This window comes from Pezoporus occidentalis, unplaced genomic scaffold (assembly GCF_034315485.1).
Source record: "Pezoporus occidentalis ecotype Australia unplaced genomic scaffold, CSIRO_AGI_Poc_V1 ctg93, whole genome shotgun sequence".
Lineage (NCBI taxonomy): Eukaryota > Metazoa > Chordata > Aves > Psittaciformes > Psittacidae > Pezoporus > Pezoporus occidentalis.
Window position 1 is genome coordinate 2,004,322 of NW_026916294.1, and position 16,417 is coordinate 2,020,738.

Below are 16,417 nucleotides of genomic sequence, written 5' to 3' on the forward strand. Positions count from 1 at the left end.
TTATTCTGTTTTGTGGATACTAAGAGTATCAAATTAACAAGTTCTTGACCTTTGATAGTAACTATTTGCTATCCTAAAAAAAACAGAGATTGGTAGAATTAAGAGGTTACTATATCACTTCTCTACATAAGTCTAATTTTATAAACTAGTTTAAAAATATATCCTTCATTCCTCACACTTATGGATAGGCAGCAGCTACTGTATTATACTCGTGAAGCTTGAATAAAGTTTTCTATTTAAATTTCTCTATGAAAGTTAGTATCAAACAACAATAAAAACAGCCTAAGCATCACTCCATACTTGTAACACCTTGCCTCTTCTGAGGACTTTCAATGCATTCGACATATTTACAAAAGCAGTTTCCTATATCCTCTTAACAGAATAAACACGTCTGGTAGTTGCCCAGTTTTTGACAATTCTGTGGGGAAAAAAAAACCCTCAGTTTTCTCTCATGCTTCCTGCACAAGTTAAAAGCAGGACTGTCCTTGCTGACTGCTCCAAACCAATGTACTTTCAACCTTACTGATCTGCAATACAAGAATATTAAGAGTAAAGCAAGAACCTTGGGATGTTTAGCCACTTCTTTCATCTCCTCTTGAGCTTCAGGAATATTTACTGGGACCACTGCATCTTTCAGTAAAGCAGTGTACCGAGGTGCTACTGGGTCTATAACCTACAGAAAACAAATGAGGTGGATCATGAATAAATGACATTGACAGAGAGGTAAGATGTTGCATAAAACAACCACCACTAAAAAGGAATATTAACTGATATTCTTTATGTTACTGCATTTTTTTTTTAAATGTTTGCTTTAATGCCACTTTAATCCTAAGGTATAGAAAAGTGAGAAAACAGTGGTAATACTTCACAATTTCCCATCTTTACTGAAATTCTTCCAAGTAAAAACTAAGGATTGGGTACTACTGACACCAAAAGTAACCAAATTTATGAGCGAATGCCTCATAGGGAAGACAGCAAAATGTACTTCGATATAGTTCTACTATGCACATAGGCTATTCTTTCTCTCTAGATAGCTGAATTTAAAGTGATATTTATCAGTGCAGTTTGTTCTTTTTTTTTTTTGAAGGACAGGACCCGATCCCATAATCATTTTTCAGGTCAATACTCCAGCAGAATCAGGGACAGACCTGGCTACACAGAAAGCACCAATTAAGTCTGCAATTTTAACACAAGACACATTAGATACTATAATAAGGCAACACCATAACATTGACTTCATCAAGATTTCTACAACATGAGTTTGGCAAGAAAAAGATACCTTTATTTTTTATCTTTTTTTTTATCCCGTATTTTATTTATTTTATCCTGTATTTTCATTGCCCATTTTCAAACTTAACTGACAAGTTTTTCACGGCATTTTTCATACTTGAAATACTGGTTTGCCAGACTGTTCAGAGGCACTTCAAAAGATGATTCAATTAAAACAGTTGTTTAGGTCAAAGGAATTTCCGAGATGTATCAGTTCAACTGGAAAACTAACACAAAGGAAAACATCTGCTTATATTAAGTGACTTTTTTTTTTCCCTTCCTTAGTTTATTCCTGCTTAAAGTGAAAAGCTACATGGAAATTTTAGAAAGAAAAAGCATTTAGCATCTAATTCTTGACACTAGCAAGTAAGGAGATATGATGACATACTTTTTAAGATGTCACACATTTGCAAGTTCATAGTCATTGAAAACAGACTTCCAAATGGCATATGCACGCTTTAAAAAAAGACTTGTGTATGTATCCCAAAAATCGAGGTGTATTATGTGGTTTAACAATAGTAATTTTGATAATTAAATAAGTGAATTTTACAGTGTTATTACCAGGTTCTACTTATTAAAACTCAAATCCTTCCTCAGATGACAGGCGTTAAAAAAAAAAAATCAGTAGCATAATTACAGGATAACGTATAAAGTAAGAGCTCAGAAGCCCTGGAGCTCAGAACTGCCTTTGTGCAACCGTTTTTGCACGTGTTACAGACTGCAAACCATCTACAGAGATACATGTAAATAAAGCTGGCTAATAAATTTAGTGCTGTCCAAGGAATTGAGTCTAAGAAGCTCAATTTAAAAGACAATTAAAAAAATGAGCCCCGACAATCCATTGTGCATTTCCCCAAAAACCTGATTCTTAGTCATAAATATATTTATGCAGCAACAGAAAGAACCAATTAATAAACCTTTGTGTATGTAGTAGACCAAATGCAAAAGACATGAATAAATACAAAGACTCATGCTAGACAAGCAAAAACTACTTAAATGAACAGATCTGGGTAGTATCTAAGCAAAACCAAGCAGGAATCCCAATGCAAAATAACAGGTGTTTCCACAATCGCACAAAATATGCCATCAGCATTGTAACACTTCGCCTTATTATAGTGTCCAAGCATCTGCTGCCAAAAAGCAACTAACCATGTCAAGATGCAATATTCCTTATTTGACATTCAGTCAGAAACATCAGCAGTGCTGGCTTTATCTCCGCAGCGCATCGTCCTTTTGCCACAGAAAGGAAAAGCGGCCAACGTGAATCCAATTGAGGGATATTTGTGTTGAAGTTAACAAATAAGCCAAACCAGAAATGGGCAGCCTTTTGAAACTAGGAATAATGCATTTTCGGTGAGTTTGTAGAGCTCCTGTTATATAAGCAAACGTGACTGTGCTATGGAAGCTGCAAAATGATAGCTTATGCTATGTATGCTTACAGCACTGTAAGCTATATGCTAAGGTAAAAAGCGTTAAGTAATACCTTCTTACAGATAGCTCGCAGCTTGAAAGCAGAAAAATGAAATGCAGTTTTCAGATCAGATTTACAGCAAATATCATTATCTTTCCCCGTACTACTAAATAAGGCAAGTCAGTATTGGTGTAGGAGAATCAATAGGATTAGTGCTAGCTCAGGTTACAAAGAGGGGGGACGGGCCATTCCATTTTCCTGAAAGTGTGCCAAATGATGCAACATATTGCAACTGCTACTTGTTGTAATAAGCACTTTAATGAACGCTGGATTCTCTACATATCCCAGAAAGAGGGTGTCAGGAGTAGCATACCTTTTTATTAAAGGACCAAATTTTATCCCACTCCATATTCACAACAGATCTAGAGGAGCCCTGGGGAAAAGACAGAACAAAATACATTAATACAAATATTAGAGCTCTTAGACTTATTTAACACAAAGCTCTTTAAAGACTACAAGCCCTCTACATTTTGCCTTCATCAAGAGTTTAGAAGGACAGCTTTAGCTTGCAAAATAAACACTTTGAAAAGTAAGAAACCTGCTACCCCATTTCACCAGGACCTCCTCAGAGGTGTTAATACTGTTGAAGCAGTACACATGAAAGCACCCTTAAAAAAAGAAACCTCCCAGTGACAAGTACTTTAAAGCTTCACAAAAACTTGTCCTTACCAAGTGAGATTTGAAGAATCAAAGTAAACACCCACCTGAGCAGCAATAAATTGTTTTAGCCCTTCAACTGTCATGCCTCTTCTTAGGACACCACGCACAGTGGGAAATCTTGGGTCATCCCTAGTAAAGACATTTCATTAGTGTCAAGTGTTGAGTTTTACCTATTATTTACACTGATCAAAAACTTCACTAATAATGCCACAAGTAAAACACACAGCTTCAGTGTATTTTGCTTGTATGAATTAAGACCTAAATGAGAAGACCTAACTGAAAAGACTGAGCTCTTATCCATACAAAATGTACAGTGCAGGTTCTCTTCTACTTCACCTCAGGGAGGGAAGCCAACCCTCAGTGAAGTGGTTCTTTTCCTGTATCTATTCAATCTTAAATTTCTCAAAAACTGGCAAAGCAAAAATTGTGTTCTATCACATTACTTCCCTTCCAATGGCACCTGAATAAAGAAGCCTGAAACAAAAGGCTTTTTTCTTGCTCAAGAGAAACCAGAAAGAGATGAGTGACATGACAATGTTATCTCTCAATGACATAAGTGATAGAATTATACAATTTTATTTTCTCATGCAACAAATAAAAAGGCCCTATCTGAAATATAAAATATGTGCTGGTGAGAACACAAGTCAAACCTTGGTGAGGACCTAACAGAGAGGTTTAGGGAAGGAGAGGTCATCCTAAGACCAGCTACACCACAAATACTCCCAACACAGTTGAAAAATAAAACCAACAGAAAAAGCACACTTGGCACGTCTAATCAAAATAAGCAAGCAGTCTAGGAAATTGCATAAAATGATGTTCCCATAGGCTGAGCACAGAATCACCTAGAACCAGCTCAGGAAAAACACTACAAGCTGCTGTCTGACTTAGGGTTATCCATGGATTTCTTCAGACTCCTCACCCATGAGAAGAGGACTTCAGATGGTGGGCCCCCACAGTGGGAATGAACAAAGGAGCCTCTCTAGACCTCAAACTACTTGCAGAAGTGTAAACGCAAGGCTCACCCTATCTAGGAAAATGCTTAGGTTACTAAGCTACTGAGCACTATCTACAGAAATGCAGTTACCATGAAAAGAACAGAAAGAAGTTGGGGAGGGCAGTCAGGAGGGAAGTAGCAGAACAGATTTGACTAGATGGATAGGACCAGAAGTTGTTCAATTCAGGCCCCCTTCTGGCATTGCTCAGGAATGCATCTGATGACTCAGAGTGGAAAATGTGTTAAGTAGCACCCATAGGGAGAGCCAGAGTCCAAAAATAAGCTATCTCATGCTTATTACAGGATACAAATATTTATGTACACAGTTACTGCAGAACAGTAAACAGCCACAGCGTACAGGCAGAAGCCACTGTAATTATTCTATCTTCTTAAATATTGTTCACATACTCAATTCTTGTTGCTTTCATGTCTAAGTATTGTCCAAAACAGAGAATGTGCATCAGCCACAAACACTTTAAAGAACAAAGCTGAACTACAACCATGTAACGTACCATCCATCCACAAGCCCTTCGTTGACAAACCATGTAAGCTTTCTCTTAGAGAGCACAGTGTTGTTGAGGTTTAGCCGGCTGTATTCCCATATATATGGCTTCCTTATGCCCAGTGCCTCAATGATCCAGTAGAATTGTTCATCTCTGTCATGGTATTCAGTCGTTCTCAATGCATGTGTGACCCCTTCAATACTGTCAACAATGGGGCAGGCAAAGTCATATGTGGGATAAACCCTGAGAAGAAAATACTTTAATTAGCAGGGTACAAGAACAAAACACTTGTCTAGCATGCAAACATTTAAACTAAACTTAATTCTTATTTATATATTAGAAATGTTTATAATCTGTGATCCTGAAAACTTCTACATCAAGACTAAACCAGCATAAACACAACAAACTAACCACAAAAAGAGCCAGAGGGCTCTATTTTAAAAGATTTTTAAAACAAAGCAAGCCTTCAACTGATCATAGCCTTAATATTCAAGACTAAAAAAAGTCCTACACTGCTATTGCTCCTTTCAAATATATGAATTCCTGACTTAAGGGGTTTCCTTTTTTTTTTTCTTAAATATCAAAAAGAATTATCAGTTCACTGAATAATGAGCAAAGCTTTCATGTTTAAAGCCAAACCTCTATCCACAGACAGAGCTTTACTATTATACACACATTAATGTTTCCAAAAAGGGAGTTGTCGGCTGGAAACAGAGGTTTCAAATAAGCACTGAACCATAGTCTTGAACAACTGGGTTACTTCAATGCACAATGTAGTAATACTTCATTCTGCACAAAGACAGCAGTTGCTGTAAAAATGGAAGCAGCCATTCAGGTAAGTAGATCAATATATTGTAGCAATACAGGACTGTAGCAGTGTAAAATTCCCATGGCTCTAGTTAAGCTCCATGAGCTAAAACAAATACCTTTGCTGTCCAAAACCCATTAAGTCTCAACACATGCTTTGACTCAGAGCTCTTCACCAACATACAATGTGTATTTATGGACCAAAACTGAAATAATATTCACTGCTGACCAAGTTGGCCAGCTCAGCTCACAGCTTTTAAAAGTCCTTTGCAGAAGCTTCAGGAAGTCAAGGGACTCATCACACATTCTGACTAAAAAAATTCTAACAGGTTACAACTATTAGAAGAATGTTACAAAGGGAAAGAGCAAAAATTACAGCCCGCACAAGGAGGGAGCAGACATACTTGTAGGTACTTCCAGTACGTGGGTGAGGCTGGTTTTTACAACGATAAAGAGTTGGATCCCTCATACATCCATTGTTACTACTCATATCTATTTTTGCTCGTAGACAACAAGTTTGTCCATATTCTGTTCCCTTTTTCATTTCTTCCCACATTTGTAGGTTCTTATTAACACCTAAGAACAATAAAAATAATTTCTTTTCTAAGGTATTATGAAGTTGAGACGGAACCATGTTTCATTACTGCAGTAATGAAAAGCAGTGTCATCCCCTCTTTAGACACTAGAATTCATTTTCACACATTTTACATTTAGAATTGTTTTAAAAGTGGTGATGAATCATACATACACAAGTTTACTGCAACTGTCTAAATGCACTTATTCCAGCCTTGAAGAACAAAGCACTAAACATTTCTAACCTCCTATAAGGACCTTAGAGATACGCAATTAATCATCCCAACCATTTTTGTTAATAAAAATCACAGAATCATAGAACAGTTAGGGTTGGAAAGGACCTGCAGATCATCTAGTTCCAACCCCCCTGACATGGAAACGGACTCCCCACCCCAGATCATGTCACCCAAGGCTCTGTCCAACCTGGCCTTGAACACTGCCAGGGATAGCGCATTTACCACTTCTTCGCGCAACCTGTTCCAGTGCCTCACCACCCTCACAGTATAGAGTTTCTTCCTTACATCTAACATGAATCAAGTTTTGATGCCAAAATTAAAAAGATAAGAAGAGAGAAGCTTAAAATATCGTACAGTTATTTCTGTGTTTAGATTCCACTCTTTGCTCACGTTCTGCTTTCATTTGTTCTGCAGGAGTATCATCCACATATGCCTTCCCTTCTTGAATAAGCTTCTCAGCATATTTCATTATTGTTTCAAAATGATCTGAGGTATATGTAAATTGATCTGGTTTGATGTGCAGCATTGCAACATCTTCGAGAATAACCTGCAAAGTGTGAAATTGTATACAGTAATATTCAGGAAAGCTAGTTCTCTTAAACTTCTATCCTCTTCAGGCCAGATGTGGTGTTTTTAATGCTCTATTGTCCAGGAAGGATAAGCCACAAGAATAACACGACATGCATGAAAGAAAACAGAGGCAGGGATTTATCATTCATTCATTCACAGGCTGTAATTATATGAGATCAGACTTTAAAATTATGAGATTAGACTTAAGTAACTTTAAGAAAGAGGTACGACAAGAAAATGAGATGAAAGCTTAAACAAATTACTTGTTACAGCTAAGTAGTATTTATAGAATGAAAACAACAGTGTACTGCAAGAACTGTGTATCTACATACTGTAAAATAAATATTGAGAAAGAGAAGAAATAAGCTACCAGTAAAAGAGCTTTAAGCTTTTAAGGTGAAGATGATGGAAATTTCTTCCAAGTGTTAGATTTAAGTGCAATATTGATACTGTAAGTCTAGTACAAAAAAAGTGTGGAAGAGCAGACCTGCTTGTCATTTACCTCTGAATTAGCTATACAGTGAATGGATTTCCCTGCTCTTTTACCGTACCTTTTCAAAGTCTTCTTTCTCTTTTTCTGGATTCGTGTCATCAAATCTCATAATAAGCTTGCCTTTAAAGTTAACCTGGTAGTGCTGATTCAGCAGAGCAGCTTTGGCATGACCAATATGCAGATACCTAAAAAGGAAATAAAAAGTAAGTATGTACACCAGCACTTCCTTAGGTAGACTTCTTTTTAGGGATGGAAGGGGAACGAATGGAAAGCAATACCCAAGTCTAACGAAAAAAAAAAAAAAAAAAAATCAACCCAGGATATTTGTGCAAATACTATGCATTTATGAAAGTAGATTGTGTTTTTCTACCATAAATTCAGTAGCTGTTAAAAATACTTAAATCTGTATATTAGGGTGTCATTACGGATATAAAGATAGGACTACAATTATCTTCAGTTTTACAGGCTAACTTAAACCAACTGTTGATGATCCCCAGTAGTAGCTACCAGACAATCCGAAGCCACCACATTCAGAAGAGAGGAATTTTCTGAAATGGTGGTTACTGTGTATTTTTAACATACGCTAAAAGCTACTGTCAATTTAAACTACATATAAAAAAAAACAAATCCAGAAATGAAAATCACTTCCAAAAGAAGTTTCAAATATGTGTCCTTTAGCAACAGTGTTTTAAGTAAAATACCAGAATTAAGACACTAAAAGCAACTAATGTAACATGAGAACAATATGTGTTATACACATACATGCACATAATATATAACTTATTTTTTGAGCAATAGCTTATACTGGACTAATAGAGTAAGAGACATTACTACAGCAGTGACAATGCTGAACAGCCAGTTTAATAAAGAAATGCAAATCATGGAAATCTTACAGCTCATCATGCAATTCTAAAAAGAAACAGAAAAGTAAAAGCTAGCTGAAAATTACATTTATTAAATTGGTTCTCAGATCTCCACTCTAAGTCTTTAAGGAGTCTGTGTTTTAGGACTGCGCACAGTCTGGACCCCTGAGCCAAAGGCCTCAATTACATATCTGGTGTGAAGCTTCCCAAAGCAAGGCTATCCCATCCCTGCATATTTCCCTTCTCAAATCTAAGCTTCCTTGAGAAGCACTATGAGTCCTTTCACCCAACCCCTAAAACACATATAGACAAAGCTTTAAATACTCTTTTGGCTTAAAAGTCTTGTCTGATAAGCTAATTAACATCCTCATCAAAACACATTTTTGGGGGGGTTTCTGAAAGAAAAACAGAAAAAGAATCTCCTCTAAGTATTTGTTTCTTACCCGCTTGCTTCAGGAGGAAACCTTACAATGACCTTTCCCATCTCTGCACCAGGAAGTTCAACAAACTTTCCAACATCGGCTTTCTTTTCCGTTGCCTTAAAAATTAAAGAGACATAATTACAGATCACATTAGCTGCATAATCAGATATAAAGCTCTAGATAACAGCTTCTGCAGCAATGTATCCTTTCAAACCAGACAACAAAAGGCTGCTATATCAGACCCCAAATTCATCTCTTCATAACTTTCACATTACTCTTAGTCCATTAAAACAAGATTGATTCTGGAGTTTTAAGTTACTGTTTTCAAATTTGATCCAGGACTGAGAAGTCCCACCAAGTTCTTTAATTTATTCCACAGAAGAAAAGAGTTGCTAGCCAAGGTTTTTATCTTGGTGCTCTTAACCTGAATGCAATCAACAAGTTCTATCAACCAAAGACTGCAATCTTTGCAGGTCTATCGGGATCTCAAAATCCTCTTAAGAAAAAGCAAACAATATAACTAAAGAGCACTGCTGATTAAGAGGTGCCATTTTAACATGATTCCATGCAAGCACTGGACTACACCACTCATCCCTTTCTAAATATGAAAGGGACAGATTTATCTTTAAACAAAAGTTTACAATAATGTAATTTACTGTACAACTGATTCCTTTTAATTCTCCAACTTAATAAAACAATTTGTCTAATAGTGTATTCACACAAATAAAGCTACTCCCTTCAGAGACAGCACATCTTACCATTTTAACCTTTGGTGTATCAGAAGCCCACTTGGCTTCTACTGCCTGAAAAGCATGCTGTGCCTCAAGAAAGCCATACCATCGTTTTGCATGGACAGGAGCTTTGTTTTGCTGTAATTGCTCTTGCCATACGTTATTACCTGTTAGAAAAAAAATTTGCCAAGCTATTAAATTATGAATATGAAATGATTACTGAGAGCAGTTTAAGACCAAGAAAAATTTATTATTTCTAAAAAAAAATCTACTTACCCTGTCTTCTGAAAAGACATAGTCATGGGGACATAAGTAATGCTAAAGCAAATTAAACAAACTCCCTCCAACCCCAAACCATGCTGCATCCTTTCTTGGATTCATCAAAGCGTAAGAGGGAGGGGGACACATGACTGGGGAACATAACATTTTTCTTTGCACCATCCACCTCCAAATTCATAACTTTTTCTTCCAAGAGAGAAATACAGGATATCCCTCTACTTTGTCTACAGTGGATGCTTTCTAAGCATTAGCAGAAGCGAAGCATATATCAATACTACCCTTTATTTCTGAGGGGCTGTATTCCCACAGTCTAATTTTCAAGGAACACAACTTCATTAGGAAGATTATGATTGGAAAAAATATAAAATACACTCCCTTCAGATTCACTCAAGAGCAGCAACTTTGGAAAAAAATACCTTTTAATCTCGAGTATGCCTTTTCCTTCCACAAGGAATTTGGTTATGCTGACTGGTAGACTGACACCTATCAACTTTAGACATACATCTAAGAATATAAAAAGAAAAGCCATAAAAACAGATCATAAAGGTTCTTTTAACCTCTGAAGGGTACTTCGCAGAGTAATATATACCTCTTTCAATAACTCAAACTAAACACCGAAGAAACTTTCTCTACTAAAAATAAAGTCATTGAAAAGTCTGTATGTAATTTTACTCTGCATTACAAGATAATTTAAACTTTTAATCCAAAATTTCGGGCCATAGCAAATTTTCACATTTAGGTACCAGGTAATAAAAAGACAATCTTACTGATACCTTTTAGTACAGCCCACACACACAGATCTGCAAGACTCAGAGAGTTTCCGACCAAGTACGTTCTTAGAGACAGAGAGTGGTTGAGCTCTTGGACTGCTGAAGGAAACTGTTTGGCAGCAGCTAACTTCGTAGCACTGAACTCCAGCCAATGGTCAATCTAGTTTTAACGGACAAAAGACAGTCAAAGTTACTAATGGGATAAGAAAGCTTGTTAAAGAAATGAAGTAATAAACAATTCATTTATCAGCTGAACAGAAAATATTAACTGGAATATAAGCATTAAGTATTGGACAATAATCATAATATATACTTAAAGAGCATTTAAAATAAAATATACTGAAACATTCATCCAGTACTATATTAACAGATTAATTTTATTCCTTGAGGTTGTATTCAAACTTCATAAAATACTGACTTCACTAAAGCTATTCCCACTGGTAAAAATAATCAGCAGTTCTAACATACTTATTTATCACACACAGTACATAATAGTTATCATTATCCTTCAAATATTTAGTTACCGCATTTGTGACCTACTTGAACTTCCTGGTACTACTACAGGATAAGTATGCCATTTTCACCTCAGTCCCTATCTTCCCTGCCTCATCTCCTTTAAGATTTGAAGAAATGAAATCCCTCCCCCCTCTCCCATAAAACTGTGCTCTCCCATAAAAAAGAAAAAAAAAAACATTTTGGCACATAAAGAAAACCCACACTAATCAGGCCCTTGGTTAATAATGTAGCCCTGTCTATAAACTGAATCCCTCAATCCTGTAAGAGACCAAGTTTCTCTTCCAGTCCTCTGTCCTTATTTCATGTGCAAGTGTTCTGTAAACTGCATCAGGAATCCTTCCAATATCTGAGCTGACGTGGCAGGCACAGATGTAATTACACCACCACAGAATTCAGTTCAGTCATTTGCAGTTACGCTCCACAACATTTGTACTACAAGTGCAGTTGTCACTGTACTTCTCAAAGCACAACATTATTTTTGAAAGACGCAGAAGTGAAAAGTAGTATTTTATTAGAAATATCAATCTTGAAAGAGTGTTTGCAGAGGTCTCAGCTTAACTTAAAAACAAGGGCTTTGGTCAGAGAGTTTAAATAGCCTCAAGATAGCCTACAACTTTTCAAATGCCTTACGAGCAATATACTAAGACAATAGACTAAGAAAACACTTCTCTTAAAAACAGCTATAAGGGTTGAAGCATGATTACTACTAGCTTCAAGTAGCTGTGGAAAAGAGCAGAATCAAGTCCTTCAGTCCCTCCCCATATTTCACAGGAAATAAATTTCAATTTATGTGCTAGCTTCAGCAACCAACTCAAAATTTAGCACAATTATTCTGAGCTGGACTCCAGAGGAATTCCCTCTCATTTCATATAATACCCATAGTTCCTAATAACTTCTTGTAATCTGTGTTAGTGAGGAATATAGAAAAGATCTCTCTCTAGCACAAAAACTGTGGTGCTCTCATGGCACCAGGAGGGAAGCACTATGGAATACAGGACTTCACAGAAGGGAACATTCCATCTATGTGGCAATGTCCTGACACATTTCACTGAATGAAATTGGGGACTGGGCTTTGTCCACAGTAAAAACTAATTCAGCATTTCAATATCATATATTGTTCCTTGGTGTTACACTGAAGTGTCACAAGGTAGCAACTGATGAAGATGATGATGATGAGAGCTGAGGAAAGGGAAGACGGAACATTGTAAATGTTCCCATTCCAGCCTGAATTATTTTGTTATTAAACTGTCAGGTTCAGAGTTGTGGTTGTAGGGGCAGGATAAGGGCAACCCTTTCAAAGCTCAGATTTACAATTCTTCTGTACAAGAAGCAGCAAGCTTAAGAAAACAAAATCCTCAGTGTCGCACACAGTTGGAACCTCAGTCTAACAATAAAATGCAGAACAATACATACAAGTTCCAGAACAGAAACAAAACAAAGAAACCAAAAACTTTGCTCACAGACCAAAGGAGGATAAAAAGAAAAAAAAAAAAAAACAACAAAAAAACAGGCACAATTCCGTCTCACCTCAGTGTGTTCCAACAGATTTGAGCCGTACAACCCAGCAGAACCAGCAACTCTAGCCAGGTAACGAGCTATTGAATTCACATCAGTAAATGAAACCTGACTAAAAAAAGAAAGAGGCAAGATAAAGGTATGTTAAATTACTACCTCCAGTTCAAGTTTAATTGCACATAGTTGAAACATGTGTAAAGCAAAGCAAAATAGTTTCTGGGTGAACCAACAGGTACCAGGTCACCAGAAAAAAAAAGTATCTAGCAAATGCACCAGTCCTTGCTTTTTTACCACCAGATGGAACAATAACCTTCTAAACATAAAGCAATTTTTTAGATAAACAGAAATTAAAGGAAAAAAAATTATTACTCTTTCAAAGAATAAAACGCACTCTCCACATCTGACAGAATGCGCAAGTACAACCTGAGCTACATATTTTCCCCTGAGCTATATATTTTCCAGAACATATGGAGTTAGATCAATATTTGTTTTCCTTTCACACAAGAAGGATGACTTTGAAGAGTTCCTCAAGAATCTATAGACGAATCAAGAGGTTTCCAAAAAGGGTTTAAGGGCTATTATCAGGACAAAAAAACCTATTACTTTGTTACTCACTTCACTCAATTCACACTTCACAGAGACTATCCCCTGCTGAAGAAACTTGGCTGTCTGTATTTGTTTTTTACTCAGTCTTCTCTAGATAACAGACTACTTTGATTTTTTTTTTCCTTCTCAATAGATCTGGAAGCAGAAGGACCTCCAAAGAGTATACTATTTTCTGTGTTCTAATCTCCCTTTTCTACCTCACATACAGCATTACAAAGACTGCAGACTGATAGAAATCTAGCTTCAAATTAATCTAAGATAAATAGGAACATTTTCATTAAGATTTACCAAAGCAAAAGCTTAAAAAAAAAACCTTTAAAATAAAATTCATAATCTCAAATTAGTGCTCAACTTTCCAGAGAACTAGTTGACAGCCAAGTTTTAGCTAGTGAGTGAAAAGTTTGTCACCAGATTTTAACTGCACTTCAAAATATAACCTAGAAGAATAGCAAATGAAATGTTCTCTCTTGTTCAAGCCATTAGAACTAATGTTTTCCTGGAAAAAAAAAAAAAAAAAAGTTAAATCAGAGGCTAAAACATCCCAAATGAATTTCAAGTCATGCCAAAAATAAGACAGTTTCAGCAGAATTGATGCCATGAAATCCATTTAGCAAAAGCATTAGCTGAGATAAGAGTTCAGCTGATGCTTCTCAAGTTACATATACACTTTAAACAGACTTTAAAATAGAGAATCAATTTTTTTAATGATTGTGCAACCGAGCAAGAGAGAATTAATACAATATTAAGGTTTGGAATAACTTCTTTAACATAATTCAACACCAGGGATAAGAGGACACTAACACAAAAAATTCCATCCAATGGAACCATGACTCTAGATATTAACCACACATTACCAAAGTGCAGAGGAGGAGCTTTCGCTTTACATTTCTGACAACTTCCATTACAGCTAAAATACCTGTTTCTGCAATACAATGGGAAGAAGACATGGCAATATGAAATTATTTAATAACATAACATTTCAAAGCCAAGTTCATGAATCTGTATTATTCCAAGGTCATCCCCGTATGTCACAAGAGTGTACATGTATTATATTCTGGTATATTTATACACACACTGCCTAAAATGTGAAAGGAAAATGAAACCAAAACTAAGACTGTTTCAGGGTGAAATCTCATGCAACTAAAAAATATCCAATTAATTATCATTATGTAAGTTGTGTTCCACATATGCATAGCACACCCTGAAATTATTAATGCTGTAGCAGCTGAGTCCCAATATAATCTGCCACATTTCTCTTGCTTCAATCCAAAAAAAAAAAAAAAAATCACAAATTCAACGAGAGCACTAGACATAAAAACAGCTACTGCAGCAAGAATTAACTCATATTTGAGTTCAAGTCTAACATTTTAAACAGAGTTCAAGTCCAATGTCCAGATACTGCATTTAAGAAAGCAATATCTGCACCAGTAAAACAATCATTATGACTGAAGACTGTGAATCATCTTCTACTTTGCTTTTTTGCAGAAATATGGACACAGTGACAAGCTCTTTCCCCTAAGGTTAGAAGACAGTGAAAAAAGCTTAGTGTTAATTCATGAGGATCAGGTCAAGAGCTCTGCAACACAACATAAAAATACCATGCTGCACTTGTAACCATTCTACAGATATTCAGGAATACCAATTTATGATGCATCTACTGAAATAGGTCATAAAATGCAAGTTTGTTTTTTGAAAGAACCGAACTGCTGACAATCATGATTAAAAGCTTACACTTATGATCACTAATTGCAAACTCATCATAGCTTCAACACTTTAAGTCAGGAATGCAATGTTTATGGGTCAAAATACATACTTTACTGGAGATACTAGACATCAGAAATTTCTACTGATAGGTCAATGTTACTTAAGATACATTTCCTCTTGCTATCCAGGTATTTTACTTCATGGAAGGTAAGATGACAATGCAGCTTCCCAAAATTAACAGCATTAGTCCTGCATTTCTGATCTATGTATGATCCTACTCAGATCCTAAAACCAACATTTGTGCCCAATCTGAAAATATTTATTCCAATGGCAGAGTATTTTTAGAAGGAGACAATGGATTTCCAAAACACTTTCCAAAATTCTTTCTACAGGATGCAAATGGATGGCATGGTGTAGTGAATTAGCACTTTTCTGAGATAACACCATGCCTTCACTTAAATGCAGCAGTGAGCCCAAAATAGTGCCATATAAACCTTTGACAGCCATTGCAGCACACATGTACAAGGTCCAAGGAATCTTGGATATACCAGTCTAACATTTTACGCCTGACATAAAATGGCTTTGCTTTTGATAAACCATGGCATCTCAAAAAGCCAAATACCTAAACAATAAAGTGACTGGTACAGCATAAATGATTAGATATAAGTGCATGCAAATAAAAATACCAAAGCTTTTTCCATAAAGGTCAAGTTTGGAATATATTGTAAATGTTTTGCCTGTGCTACAAAGAGGCATCAGTGATGCAGTGATGAACAGAACTGTATTCTTCTCTTCCTCCTACCTGTAAAGGTTACGGTCAATGTTACACCATGTGATTTCTAAAATTGCTGACCCAAAGCTGGAAGGAGAGATGCAAAGTCACTTACTCAGACACACAGAGGATGGTTTCTTTGCCTTCTTCCACTGCAATTTCAACATCATTCTTCACATGCTCCACTGTCAGCAGAGCTCCTTTAAAAATAACACATGAGAAAATGATACTGAACTTTCTTCCAGAAAAGATATCTTTCATCATAGCAATAAAACAATTACATTTCTTATTAAATAGGACCAGGTGACCAAACTGACTCCTTCAAGTAAGATTGTCCAGGAAAGAAATTAATGTTCAGTCTCATATGCAAGAGGCTTCTTACTCTTGGCAATCCTTACAGCTTCAAATTGATAATGTCCAGCATTCAGTAACCTGCAGTGAGCTCAGCAAGTGTTAGCAGCAATACACTTTGCTTCCTAAGGGTATTGTAAAAATCAGTGCTGGTCCCCCACTATAGGTGGGGAGCATAATCAAACTGGTTTAAATTACTGAACAGCATAGTAATGTACTCCATCCTAGCCCTGACATATGCATCAAAGGAGATCAATTACTGAATATGCCAGTACTTTCTGAACAAGGACAAGACTATTTTTAACCTGATTT

The 16,417-nt window shown here is 36.2% G+C and overlaps 1 protein-coding gene across 6 annotated transcripts in view; it reads right to left on the bottom strand.

Annotated features, from left to right (window-relative positions):
* Positions 1-16,417, bottom strand: part of EPRS1 (glutamyl-prolyl-tRNA synthetase 1) — a 38,301-nt gene that overhangs the window by 19,802 nt on the left and 2,082 nt on the right. For 3 of the 6 annotated variants that reach the window (XM_062605975.1, XM_062605979.1, XM_062605977.1), the window contains exons 2-14: positions 15,870-15,954; positions 12,685-12,784; positions 10,645-10,801; positions 9,620-9,759; positions 8,883-8,977; positions 7,635-7,761; positions 6,868-7,060; positions 6,109-6,280; positions 4,907-5,140; positions 3,445-3,529; positions 3,054-3,113; positions 2,753-2,773; positions 563-673 (exon numbers count right to left, since the gene is read on the bottom strand). In XM_062605975.1, coding sequence (XP_062461959.1) covers positions 563-673; positions 2,753-2,773; positions 3,054-3,113; positions 3,445-3,529; positions 4,907-5,140; positions 6,109-6,280; positions 6,868-7,060; positions 7,635-7,761; positions 8,883-8,977; positions 9,620-9,759; positions 10,645-10,801; positions 12,685-12,784; positions 15,870-15,954 — 1,580 coding nt within the window. The remainder of the gene's footprint in view (positions 1-562; positions 674-2,752; positions 2,774-3,053; positions 3,114-3,444; positions 3,530-4,906; positions 5,141-6,108; positions 6,281-6,867; positions 7,061-7,634; positions 7,762-8,882; positions 8,978-9,619; positions 9,760-10,644; positions 10,802-12,684; positions 12,785-15,869; positions 15,955-16,417) is intronic. The other 3 variants (XM_062605980.1, XM_062605978.1, XM_062605976.1) reach the window with 1 other exon arrangement.